This window comes from Primulina huaijiensis, chromosome 5, assembly GCF_012295235.1.
Source record: "Primulina huaijiensis isolate GDHJ02 chromosome 5, ASM1229523v2, whole genome shotgun sequence".
NCBI classification, from domain to species: Eukaryota; Viridiplantae; Streptophyta; class Magnoliopsida; order Lamiales; family Gesneriaceae; genus Primulina; species Primulina huaijiensis.
The window spans coordinates 19523548-19535996 of NC_133310.1; the positions used below are offsets into that span (position 1 = coordinate 19523548).

Sequence of the window (12449 nt, forward strand, 5' to 3'; positions counted from 1 at the left end):
ATGTCTAATACGGGTGATTAAAAATATAATAGTAATGATTGATGTTTTGGGTTTGAGCTATATGCGTTCAAGCTGAACGCATCTGACTGCACTTGGACTTGGACACAATATGAAGCCATGGTATAATCAAGCCCTCAAGCCTGTAAATTAATCGATAATTGTTTCAAGACGAGCTCGGATCTTCGAGTTAGCAAAATAACTTTTTAAAAATAATATACATTACTATTCTTCCTTAAATTTATCATGAAGAAAATATTTAACAATTAATTCCACAAAATTTAAGGATATTTTCATAAGTTTACAACCGAGCTCAACTAGACCTCAATTGATTTTAGAGAAAATTGAGCATGTTGTGCGCCATTCAGCTCGACCTCTTAAATCTATAATCTATTGAACTCAAATTCAAGTTTAAATATTCACGTCTGTTATTCAAGTCAAATTCAAGTAGGGTACCAATTAAGGTCGACTTTGGTGCATGTTCTGCCGTACGTGAGAAACTAACTGAAAAGCTTAATGTGAGATATTGCAACTCGAAGAGATCACCTTATAAAGGGCGTGTTTCTTCCAACTGAAAGTTAAAAGTGGTATGCAACCTCGGAATGGGAAAAATCAGAAACTTGTATCGATCACAAGCTGGTTTATTAATTTTATCAAATGTAATATAGTCACCATAACTATGGGTGACACTTGGTTCGACTGATTGATGGCTATCCTAGATTCGCTCGTTTCCGACATTTCATGCGACATTGATGCCCGTGGATCTCCAACACCCATCTCACCACATTCTAACATCATCCATCTACAATGCAGGAAAACAGTGTGTTTTGTGAAGAGAATAATAGCATGTGTAGCCACACATAGCTAAAAGTTGAGCAAGAAGCAAAGAGAACAAGGCCATGATCCCCTAAACTTTAGGACCCCTGAGACTTACAAACTGAAAATACAATGTCAGCTTAAAAAGAAAAACAGGTAGAATGTGAAAAACCTTCATGTCCAATTTCAGCAAATGAGCGGTAATCAGAAGCCTAAATAGAAAAATAGCACAAATAAAAATGCACAAGGAAAACTACTGCTTGAAATTACGAATAACAAGAGTCACATATCACTGCGAATTATCAACTTGCTCTTTAGATCAAGTTTCATCATCCAACCAAAAAAAACAAAGGAATAACTCAAGATTTTCTGTGCTGAGCTCGTTCTGACTCTAACATCAGGCATTCTCCTAGTGCCATCAAGTAAATAAAACTCCCCCTTTGACCGTCCATCATTCATCATACATCATCTTTGCAATCTGATGAATACCACACATCAGCATGGTCTATAGATTACTGAGTCAGCAATAAATGCAGCTGACAGATTAATTTCATCTTCTCACAGAGATTGAGGTTCCCATGTATGGTCCAGTATAAGCACATGAAGTTCAAATATAAAAAAATCAATAAAATCTAAGAACAAACAGAAGTTTCAAGTTATAAAGTCCTCGTGTCATCCAGTTATCATATGGCCAATTTGTCAATTCAATTCATCATCAGTCTCTAAAGCTGCTCCATACTTAGATTAGCAATAATTGGATTTGCCAAACATTTTTTCCATAAAGTATTTGGATCATTTGAAAAGATTCCAAGGAGTTACTCTGAAACTTCCCAAAGAGATGAGAGTAAAAATAAATGTGATTAAAGACTTTTTGCATACATGCAGTCTATCATACAAAGTAACAACTAAGTTTCCGGAACCACTAAGAGTCTATAACCTAGGAGGCATAATTACAAGCTTCCTTCACCACCCACCATCTAATTTGGAGAATCTTTGATGATGGCTTGAATTTCTTAATCAGTTATTCAGTTTAGTTGATTTTTGTGGGCTGGCCATTAGTACAATGTATCGTTGCTCCCTCGGAATCTAAAACTCTTGAAGGCAAAAGTTATCCAGCTACGTACAGACCTTTAAGTGGTAAAGAGCCTCTTGCATTCAGCAAGGACAATTTGATGGAAGGGAGCTCATTTATTGGCATATACATCTTTGGAGGCTTCACAACCTAATATAGCAAGAATTGACACAACTTGGTCTGTCTCTATGATCAGAACAGAACAAGAAAAGAGATCAGTTCACATCTTTCTCATGACCTTCATATCTAGTCCTCTCTTTTCCTACAGCAAAAAACTTCCTATATTTTGAGAGAGTATTGCTGTATACCAAACAAGAGCATGTAAAAGGTATGGAAAAAAAATGGTTCCGTGCCATATCATGCCAAGAAAGAAAGACAAGAAATTCGTCTGGGAAAAGTCAATCAAACAAACACTATTTTCAGGTTATGTCCATTAAGCAGAATTTACAGTTTTGACTTCCACAACTGGTATGAATGCCAATTTCCCTTCGACTCGCGAAATAGTATCATGCAACAACATAATAGCATCAAAGTAATTGCTTGCTAGGAAAAAATAACTGAAACACCAAAACCAAATTAACGTGCACGCGGTAAAGACGAAATTTACCTTCTAGAGTCCAAGCGTGTCCATGAGGAGCAACAGAAAGCTTGGATTTAAGCAGTGCGGATGCTGTTGCAGTGTGGTACGGTAACATTGACACCAAGCTAACGCCACTCAACTCCACAGGGGTCCTAGCTCAAATACCGATCGACATATTCAATAATTGTGATCGTAAACCACGAATTAGGTCTATCACATGTTGAATTGCAATAATCGATAAATCACGCATTTAAAACCTGAAAATGCGAGCAGTTAGCGGTGTTCTAGATGATACTCGGAATGGCGAGGGAGCAGCCTTGGTTTTTACTCCGGCGGAGATTCTAATGGCGGCGATTCGAGAGGTTTCGGCGGTCAATCGCATGACTGACCTGGCGGCGACGGTGGCCATGGCGGGTGACAGTGAAGTAATCGGAGATGATGCGCAGAAGAGATAATTGGATTTAGGGCTTTGTTAGGGTTCTAGTTTGCTGCAGCCTGCAAGTCCTACTGGTCCACGTTTTTTCCCCATAAAAAATGTATTTTATTTTATTTTAATCTTTAGGTATATAAATTCAAATCATAGTTAAATTTAATAATATTCAAATTACTATTAAGTATATCCAACATTTTTATTTGCAGTATATATTTTAATTCCAAAATTATACTTATAATTAAAAACAGTTGATAAATTAAGTTATTTAAAAATTATTAAAATTAATAATGTAATTAATAGTTCAAGGAGTAGGTCTCTTGTGAGACGGTCTCACGAGTCTTTATCTGTGAGACAGGTCAACCTTACCGATATTCACAATAAAAAGTAATACTCTTAGCATAAAAAGTAATACTTTTTCATGGATGACTCAAATAAGAGATTCGTCTCACAAAATACGATCTTTGAGACCGTCTCACACAAGTTTTTGTCTAGTTCAAGTGGACTAAGTTATATAGTTAATTAGAACACAAGATGTGAGATTGTAATCCAAATGAGTGTAATTTGAGTAAAAATGATATAGGAGTCATATCCATCATATTCCCAGTTTTATTTCACCAATGGTAATTCTTCATCTTGCCTCAATGCCTAAAAATAAATATTCATTTCAAGAAAATAGTATATTCGATTCAATCTAGAGATGAAAAAAAGGTACTAGTGGGACGAAGATGTTCCGCCAGTATTTTTGACCGGTTGAGAAATTATCAACATAACTAATCTATTTTAAAGTCAGTATTTTGAAATGTTAGACGAGTCGGCCAGCAAGCCACCGCCGCAACCTACCATGTGGTGGGATGGGAACGGTAGGTCAACCTGTCATTTAGGCTCAACTCACTTATTTTAAATGGTGAGACGAATGTAGCCTATTTAGACATGTTTAATTCACGGCGAATTGATGAAACTAATGTTAATGCAATGTATCTCTACAAACGTTGATTTTTAAGTAAGGGGTGAGATCCAACCCCAAAAATATTGACTGAAATCCATGTTAAAATCACAGAATTTTGTGCACTACCACATTGTCCACATCCATGCAACATACTTACCAAAACCTTGTTTGGACCACGTTTATTTTTTCATGTGATACAATGTATTGATCCAGTTGAAAATAAGACCTAACCCTCCTTGGACCATTGGATCTAGAGGCATCGAATAAATTGCAACATACACACACGTCCATTATTATTATCGAAAAAAGAATTGTTGTTACAGAAGACTATATGTCATGCATTAATTTCCGGAAGTGCTTCTTCTTTCACTCAATCTCCCAACTAGATGTAGAAGAGGAACACAAAGCCCTTGAGAATTTCCATTGCCATTGTGTACGTGTTCGTAAATCGGACCCGGTAACGACATTCGGTGTATGAATAACACAACGTTGCTCGTTTCCTCCTTTGTCCCTAATTCCGAATAGCCAGCCGAGAGACACACTTTGGTCCGGAAAGAAAGATGCTGTGGACTACAAACACAGGAGTGCAATTTATTTAACTCCATTAATACTAAAAATTCACCATGTGAAATACTAATTTCTACCTTACAATAAAGTCATGAGTTTATTAGTATTTTTTTAAGATGAAGAAAGGGTCACGATTTAACTGGATACCGAACTTGGTGTTAGAAGAACTACAAGTCATTGGTAAATAGGTAGATTTTCAAAAATACTACGTCATAATATAGAATAATCACCAGGAAAACATCACTTAAAAAAGAACTGATGAAACTAGCAGCCATGTATAAATTCTACTTGTTCACAAAAACTCATATGAGATGACATTCCGAATTAATTTTATGAGACATATATTCTATTTTAGTCATTAATAAAAAAAATTTTACTTTTTATTTTGCTAATAAAGATTCACAGGAAAAACCTACTTGTTAAGCTGACTTGGCAAGTAAATCTATGAGCTACCTCAGTCTCAAGATCAGACGATGACAACAAAGAAAAACTGGAGGAGCGGCACTGAACGACAGAGGCACAAGAAAGCAGCGGATTTCGTGGCGGCGGCGGCGGCGCCATCAGAGAGGTATATGCCACTCTTATTGTAGAGTTCGTGTTTCCAAGACCAAGCGGCCACCCGTTTGGTATATCATCCCCCTGTAAAGTTAGAGCCGAATAAAACCACGCCACAGTACCAAAATTTCTGGTTTCTGAACCCCATTTCTTTATTTTTTTAAAATGCAGCCAAATTTCATTTAACAGGAAATTTAAAGAACTTATGAACAATTCATATGAGGAAAAAAAGAGGAACAACATACCTCCATGAACACAGTGTTAGTTTTACAGAGAGGCTTGGTTCTCTGGGGGAAATCATAGAGTGATCAAGAAAGCCATCGAAAATAATCCATGACAAAAATATTGGAACTTTGCGCTCTCCTTATATTTTACTTTATATGTGACATAGGAAAGGGTTGGGACCTACTGCACGGACAGACTTAAGGACTTGTCTAGTCGCGTCTAGGGGTGTTCATCGGTCGGTTCGGTTCGGTTCGGTTCGGTTTTCGGTTTTTTATTTCGGTTTTCGGTTTTAGAAATATATAATCCGATATCCGAACTATTTTTTTCGGTTCGGTCCGTTTTACTACCAAAACGGTTCGATTATTTCGGTCAATTAATTCGTTTTGGTATAATTATTTAAATTAATAATATAAATATATTGTAAAATATAAATTGTTAACTTTCTACATGTTTTCTTAGTAAAATATTTAAATATAAGGTCTAAATTAATTAAACAAACAAAAATCAACTAAAAATAGTTTTTCATTCACTNCCGTTTTACTACCAAAACGGTTCGATTATTTCGGTCAATTAATTCGTTTTGGTATAATTATTTAAATTAATAATATAAATATATTGTAAAATATAAATTGTTAACTTTCTACATGTTTTCTTAGTAAAATATTTAAATATAAGGTCTAAATTAATTAAACAAACAAAAATCAACTAAAAATAGTTTTTCATTCACTAAATATCATATCAAAATATATAATATAAATAAAAATAATAAAAAATTATTAATTTAATGAAATTTTGATTTTTTCGGTTTGTTCGGTTTTGACACATATAATCCGAAACCGAACCAAATAAACTTCGGTTTTAACATTTATATCTGAATTACAAAATTCGGTTTTCGGTTCGGTGTTCGGTTTTTTCGGTATTTTCGGTTTTATCCGAAGTTTGAACACCCCTAATCGTGTCTATAAATAAATCAGTGAATATATAATTTTTTTTGAGTAAATCTGTTGTGATACAGGTCAATTTTACCGATATTCACAATCTTAGCATAAAAAGTAATACTTTTTAATTGATGACCCAAATAAAAGATCCGTCTCACAAAATAAGACCTGTGAGACCGTCTCACACAATTTTTTTTTTAATCAGTGACTTTTTCCATTTTGAGGTTTTTTTTCCTTTTTTTGAGTTTTTAAAATTTGAGTCTTGTACACTTAATTTTAATTTTCAGTTATTTTAGTCAAATTATTAGCGTGACATTTGACATGCCAATAATTTTTTATAACATTTCAACATTTTTCGATGTCACATCGATAATTAGACCAAACCGCATAAAATTAAAAGTTAGAGTACAAAAACAAAATTTTGAAAATTTATTGGACAATAACATAAAATTGAACAAGTTAATAGACAAAAAAACTATTTCTCCAAGAAAGTATTGGGATTTTATTTGAACTATTGTGGTTTATATTGTTAAATAAATAAATATTCATGGCTCAAGAGCTTATATAATTTATAATCGAGTTGAGTTCGAACATTATTTTACAAATATATTTTTGACTCACGAGCTTTTATTGAGCCTAAACGAACTTAATAAATATAAATTTAAATATTCATTAAATTCATTAAAAATTAAATTATATATTTATTAAATATATATATATATAATAAAATTTCAGATTTTCTTCTAATAAATAAATTTAATATATTTTTAAATATTTTTCATAAGTAAAATATAATATCGATAAATCAATTATTAAAATTATTATTTTTATTTAAAAGATGACATATTCACGAGCAAACAAGACGTATGCTATAAAACTCGACTTTTATTTGTTTGTCATAATGACCATCATCAAATTAGTTTTTATTGAATCGAGTTTTTTATAGCTCACAAATAACTTGACTCGTTTATAAAATTATATAAAACTAGTAGTTAGACACGTACGTTGCACCGTAAATAATATAGTGGATAAATATTATGTATTTTAAATACACGAGAAATGACAAATATTTGTGTGAGACGATCTTACGGGTCGTATTTTGTGAGACAGATCTCTTATTTGGGTTATCCATGAAAAAATATTATTTTTTATTCTAAGAGTATTATTTTTTATTGTGAATATCGGTAGGATTGACCCGTCTCACAGATAAAGATTCGTGAGACCGTCTCACAAGAGACTTGCTCACGAGAAATATGTATTATAATAATTTACTGAAAAATTGAAGCGTCCATTAAAAAAAAACGCTGCATAATATTTTTCTGGACAACTCTGAATTGAGAGCCCTTGTTTGGAAGATAGTGTGATTGGACCCATTTTGCGAATTTCCAATTATATCCCTTGGTTCTAGCTCACCACCCCCACGTCTTCCAAGCAGCAAACTAATCCATTTGTTCTATACTAATTTCCAAAATACATAGCAATCATATACAGGGGAGTGTTTTTTTAAAAAAAAATAAAAAATACTGCACATATTTAATTTTTTAAATTAAAAATTGAGAATAGTACTCTTTAAGCTTTAATCGATTTATTTTATTTTTAATAAACTCATTAATAGTTTCAATTCTTAAAATAAGTTATCTACAATTTATTTTAATACTCAAAAAATTTAATTAAATTTGTTGAGTTCATTAAATGTTAAAAAAAATACACAAAACAAATATTAAAAACTGTCACCTTTATTTTCATCTTAATTTATATTTTGTTTTCTAAAGTTTTAGAAAACAATTGATATTTTCATTATTACATTTTTTATTTTTTATTTCATGTTCTCTTAATCTGTTTATTATCACTTAAAAAATTACAATTTTAATTATTGATGTAAACTAATTAATAAAGAAAGAGAACATTTGTAAAATAACTCAGCTATTATGTCTACTGTACGTTAATATGATAAGCTGGCTAGGAAACATTGCAACAACTAACTTGACATGTCAAATGTATGTTAATAAAAATAAGCTTGAACAAAAATCCTAAAAAGAGGCAAGAGATTAGATGTTCGAGTATCTACTTACAAGTCGAATGTTTTTTATGTAATGGTCTCATGAATTTCTAATCAACTTATATTACACAAAATTTATTTATAACATAACTAACAAAAATTATACTTTTATAATGAAAAATAAAATTTTGGACATAAAAATTAATATTTTTCATGTTTGGATTGTCTCGAAGATTCGTCTCACAAAATTGATCACAAACTATATGTCTATATATGTGAATTCTTCCATGATAACATTTGGATAATACATACCTTCGAGATAATTAGTTACGTGATCAAAAAATTTCCTTCCATGTTGGGTTCATAGATATAAGGTGTGAATCTTACATGAAATTAAAAGAAACCCTCTGCTACATTTGTATTTCAAATCGTGCTACAATTTGCTCAAACAAGTCTCGTTTTCACAAATGTCAAAAAATTATGTGCACTAAACACCATAGACGAAAAAAATAGAATTAATCATTCGATTAATATTTTTATTAAATTTAAAAATAATTAATATATTGTTTTAATCATTTATCGTGTTTGAGAAATTGATTTCTTTTTTAAAAAAATACACAGCACCAGATGATGCTGTGTTTTCAGCCACAACAGATGATCCAAATCCATAGTTATATATGTTTAATAGACAAATAATTTATTCAACGAATTACAATAATAGTAGGTCTCTAATGATATAGTTTCACTAGTATAATTTTGAGACATGTCAATTAGATTAATATCTATCATGAAAAATAATAATTTAGATATAAAACTAATATTTTTTCATTAATTAAATCGGATTGAAGATTGGTCTTACAAAAATCCTGATATCTTTTTACAATAATTTTTGTTTGATAACGTTTTCAGATCATTACAAGAGCAAAATCCCTTTTTTCAAATCGTCACCGAACGACGGGAAAATTAATATATATATATATATATATTAAAAAAGCAAAATAAACATAAACACATCTCATGTAGTCATGATATACTGTTACCAATTAACCGAACGAAGATGAAGACTTGGGGAGCAAATTCTTTCATTTCACAGCATTTAGTCCGGCTGAAATTCAAGGAATGTTCCCTTCATCTTGGAAATCATACTGGTTCTGATGTGACGCTCTCATGGAATTTTCACTGGCTCCATAATAACTCCTTTCACTGTAGTCAATATTGTTCGCCTTGTTCAAGACTGCATACGGGTGGTTGCTGTACTTTTCGGTGTTGATATCGTAGAAATATTTCCCATTTTCGAGGGATCTTGTGTCACTCATTCCTTGTGGCTGGAATACGCTATCTGCACCACCGTTGTAGAAGTAGTTCTCACGGCTGTTTTGAGCGGGGTCGCGGCCCGATAACCTGTAGTCCCTCAGCCCCTGTGGACGTTCACTGTTGAAACTGCTTCCACCGTAGTATCGATAGTTATGGTTATATATGTACTGTTCTGGTTCGCTCGTCGTCTCTTCATCTTCCTGCTGGTTGTTGTAGCTTTTTTCGGCTTCGCGGTAGTAGTTTTTAAGGTTGGTGGTGTAGGAATTTTGGTTGCCGTCACTTGTGTATCCTTCGGGTTTTGTGACGTATGCCTCAGGGTTGTAGTTTTTAGGGAGGTGCCTGTGGAGGGGAGCTTCGGATTCAGTGTTGAGTAAGGAGGTTCCGGTGGCGGAAGGAGGGAGTTGTCCGGACTGATCATGGCCGTAAAGGCCGTAGCCATTTTCGTTTTCCCGCTGGATGAAATTGGGTTCTTCTTGTTGATTGTTATTCAGAGGTAGTTCTTGATCTTGAATAGCGGAGGCAGAGACTTTGCTGAATAATTGGTTGTCTCTCGCCTGAGTTCGTGTATACGATAAGAGGGTAAAGAGCAGAAGAAGGGAAAATTTCTTCGCCGGAGATGAAGCCATTGAAGGATGCTGGGAAGTGCGACGTCTTATGTTAGGGTTGCAAACGCATGTATTAATAAAATTTTCAAATAATTGCCATTTTTTTTAAAAAAAATAAATGAATAAAATTTATGGGTTTTAAATGGAATTAAATTTTGGCCCATAGTCTTCCGTTTGATGATTAAGTATACATAATGTAAATAAATGAACATTGCCTAAATTTACGTTATCCTATAATGTGTGATTTATGTATATGACCGACTATAATTAAAGGTATTTTATATCGAAAGACAAGAGATCGGGCTTTGACCTAAGTAGTCACACCCACTTTTCTCTTGTAAGTGGCTCAAGTTCGAGCTCTCCCCACCTCATAGTTTAGGAAATTCAAAAAAAAAAAAAAAGAAAGAAAGACAGTTATGGTAATTTTAAAAATTAGTACAAATAATTTATTCACATATATAGTTTCTTACTGGAAAATTCGACTACTCGTGCACACACTATTTGCATATAGGGGTGTGCAATCGGTCTATTCGGTTACCGACCGAACCGAATAGACCTATAACCGATTTAACCGATTTTATTTTCAAATAACCGAACCGATCGAAATATTCATAAAAACCGAATTAACCGAACCGATTTTTAAATCGGTTATTTCGGTTACCGACCGAAATAACCGATATTTTTTAAAAAATGCGAATTTTAACACACAAAAAAAGAAAACAATGGAGATCTTGTAAATAACAAGTAACATTGAACAAAAAATATAAATAATAAATAGAAATATTGAAGATAGAATCATTGGATGAATGTGCTTCTTTCTAATATATGAAAAGTTGGGTTTCCTTCTAATGTATTTTTAATGTCCATATACAACTTAAATTAATATATATACTAATTCGGTTTAACCGAATTTTTCAAATTAAAACCGAAAACCGAACCGAATTAATCTATTGTCTAAAATTTCAAAACCGAACATCCGAATTAACCGAACCGAATTTTCGAATTAATTCGGTTCGATCGGTTAATTCGGTTTAACCGAAATTTTGCACACCCCTATTTGCATAGACTAAGATCTTGACATGTGTTATTTTTTTATATGTATCAAGATCCAGTTCAGACCTTGGATTTTGAGCTTGAGCAGGATCTTGAGATATGTCAAAATTGACACATGTCAAGATTCTGACTCGTGCAGGCACTGCGGTAGGATCGAACGAACATGTGTACGCCTATGCAAGTTTAAGATTATTTATGATCTTGCCCGGCATTAGCTAAGAATTTCATAAAGAAAATTAAGTGTGAAGAATTTCCTCACATCTTTATAATTTTCTTATTTTTACTATTTAACTCGCTTAATGACACGAATAGACGTCTTTATTTTGAATAAAGCCTTTTAATTTCTTCCAAATGTAAGTACATTTAAGAAGATGGATAATTTTCAATTTATAGACTAAATTTGTTTAATTTCATAAAGATGAGTGGCAATGTGAAAAAAATTCAGATTTAGTAATTTATATTTGTCTATTTGCGGATTTGATATTATCGACTTTCATTTTAGTATGTCATCTTCGGTTTTTTTTTTTTTTTGCAATTTTAATCTCTTTTTTTTGTGTGACGTTTATGTAGCGCTGATATGACAACGTTGACATGTTCAGTAATATGTCAGTATTTGCGTTTGAATTTTACTAAAATTTGTTTTAATTTATTTTTTCAATTTTTAAATTATTATTATTATTTTTCTTTTAGAAATTGAGCACATATCTTATTTTAAAAAAAGGACTCGAGAACACATTACAAAAATGAGAGTTAAAGTTCAATAATTTCAAAATATATCACCTTAAAACGGTGAACCGATCAACCATTATTTTTTTCAAATATTTATTTGAAAAATATAGGTAATGATAAAAAAATCCTTTATTTATTTAAATATTCGGTGGTTTAATTTTTGAAAAAATAAAAAGTGCATATGTATAGGTCTATTTTTCAAATTATTGAATTTGAACTTCAACTTGGTATGTTGTTTCAAGTCTTATTTCATTAAATAAGATGTCTTCAAATTATAAAAAAAACAAATAATAATAATAATAATAATTTAAAATTTTAAAATTAGCAACGGATCCTACAGTGTGGTAGCGGCATACGCTGCTAGCACAATGTAGTTTCAGCCATTGATGGTGGAGTCCAGCTTATTTTTTTTAACAAACAAATTAAGTTAGTTTTTTTAAAAAAACCTAACATAAATATCCCAAATCATTATTACATAAATATCTCGATTTAAATATATATATTTATAATATAAATATTTTTATTGCATATGCACAACTTTCAAATTACAATTTTTAATATAATATTCACAAAACCAATTATTGAAAACCCGCAAGAAATTATTAAATATCTCAGATCAA

The 12449-nt window shown here is 32.0% G+C and overlaps 3 protein-coding genes across 7 annotated transcripts; all 3 read right to left on the minus strand.

The window, feature by feature from the left end:
• Positions 1–527: 527 nt before the first annotated feature.
• LOC140976872 (protein NUCLEAR FUSION DEFECTIVE 6, mitochondrial-like) lies at positions 528–2985 on the minus strand. 5 transcript variants are annotated; one of them, XM_073441261.1, is made up of 3 exons: positions 2723–2985; positions 2493–2617; positions 528–799 (listed from the first exon to the last, which is right to left on the minus strand). In XM_073441261.1, the coding sequence occupies exons 1-3, from the start codon at positions 2872–2874 to the stop codon at positions 792–794; spliced, it is 285 nt and encodes a 94-aa protein (XP_073297362.1). In that variant the 5' UTR covers positions 2875–2985; the 3' UTR covers positions 528–791. The 5 variants fall into 5 exon arrangements, with proteins under 5 accessions (XP_073297362.1, XP_073297363.1, XP_073297361.1 ...); XM_073441262.1 differs by lacking the exon at positions 528–799 and adding an exon at positions 898–1025; XM_073441260.1 differs by lacking the exon at positions 528–799 and adding an exon at positions 936–1291.
• A 1139-nt stretch (positions 2986–4124) lies between these two features.
• Positions 4125–5301, minus strand: LOC140977395 (uncharacterized). The gene is made up of 3 exons (XM_073442143.1): positions 5212–5301; positions 4865–5050; positions 4125–4414 (listed from the first exon to the last, which is right to left on the minus strand). Exons 1-3 carry the CDS (start codon positions 5215–5217, stop codon positions 4211–4213), a joined length of 396 nt encoding a protein of 131 aa, XP_073298244.1. The 5' UTR covers positions 5218–5301; the 3' UTR covers positions 4125–4210.
• Positions 5302–9101: 3800 nt separating this feature from the next.
• LOC140977838 (uncharacterized) lies at positions 9102–10115 on the minus strand. The gene has a single exon (XM_073442571.1). It carries the CDS (start codon positions 10066–10068, stop codon positions 9241–9243), a length of 828 nt encoding a protein of 275 aa, XP_073298672.1. The 5' UTR covers positions 10069–10115; the 3' UTR covers positions 9102–9240.
• Between the last annotated feature and the right edge of the window lie 2334 nt (positions 10116–12449).

What these genes read in the sequence shown, in the direction of transcription:
- LOC140977838 (XM_073442571.1), bottom strand. Translation starts at nt 10,068, where the DNA reads ATGGCTTCATCTCCGGCGAAGAAATTTTCCCTTCTTCTGCTCTTTACC.
- LOC140976872 (XM_073441258.1), bottom strand. Translation starts at nt 2,874, where the DNA reads ATGGCCACCGTCGCCGCCAGGTCAGTCATGCGATTGACCGCCGAAACC. An exon ending in CTAACTGCTCGCATTTTCAG is followed by an intron (nt 2,618 to 2,722) that starts GTTTTAAATGCG and finishes TATTTGAGCTAG; the next exon opens with GACCCCTGTGGAGTTGAGTG. An exon ending in ACACGCTTGGACTCTAGAAG is followed by an intron (nt 2,072 to 2,492) that starts GTAAATTTCGTC and finishes TTCTGATCATAG; the next exon opens with AGACAGACCAAGTTGTGTCA.
- LOC140977395 (XM_073442143.1), bottom strand. An exon ending in CGTCTGATCTTGAGACTGAG is followed by an intron (nt 4,415 to 4,864) that starts GTAGCTCATAGA and finishes CTGTGTTTGTAG; the next exon opens with TCCACAGCATCTTTCTTTCC.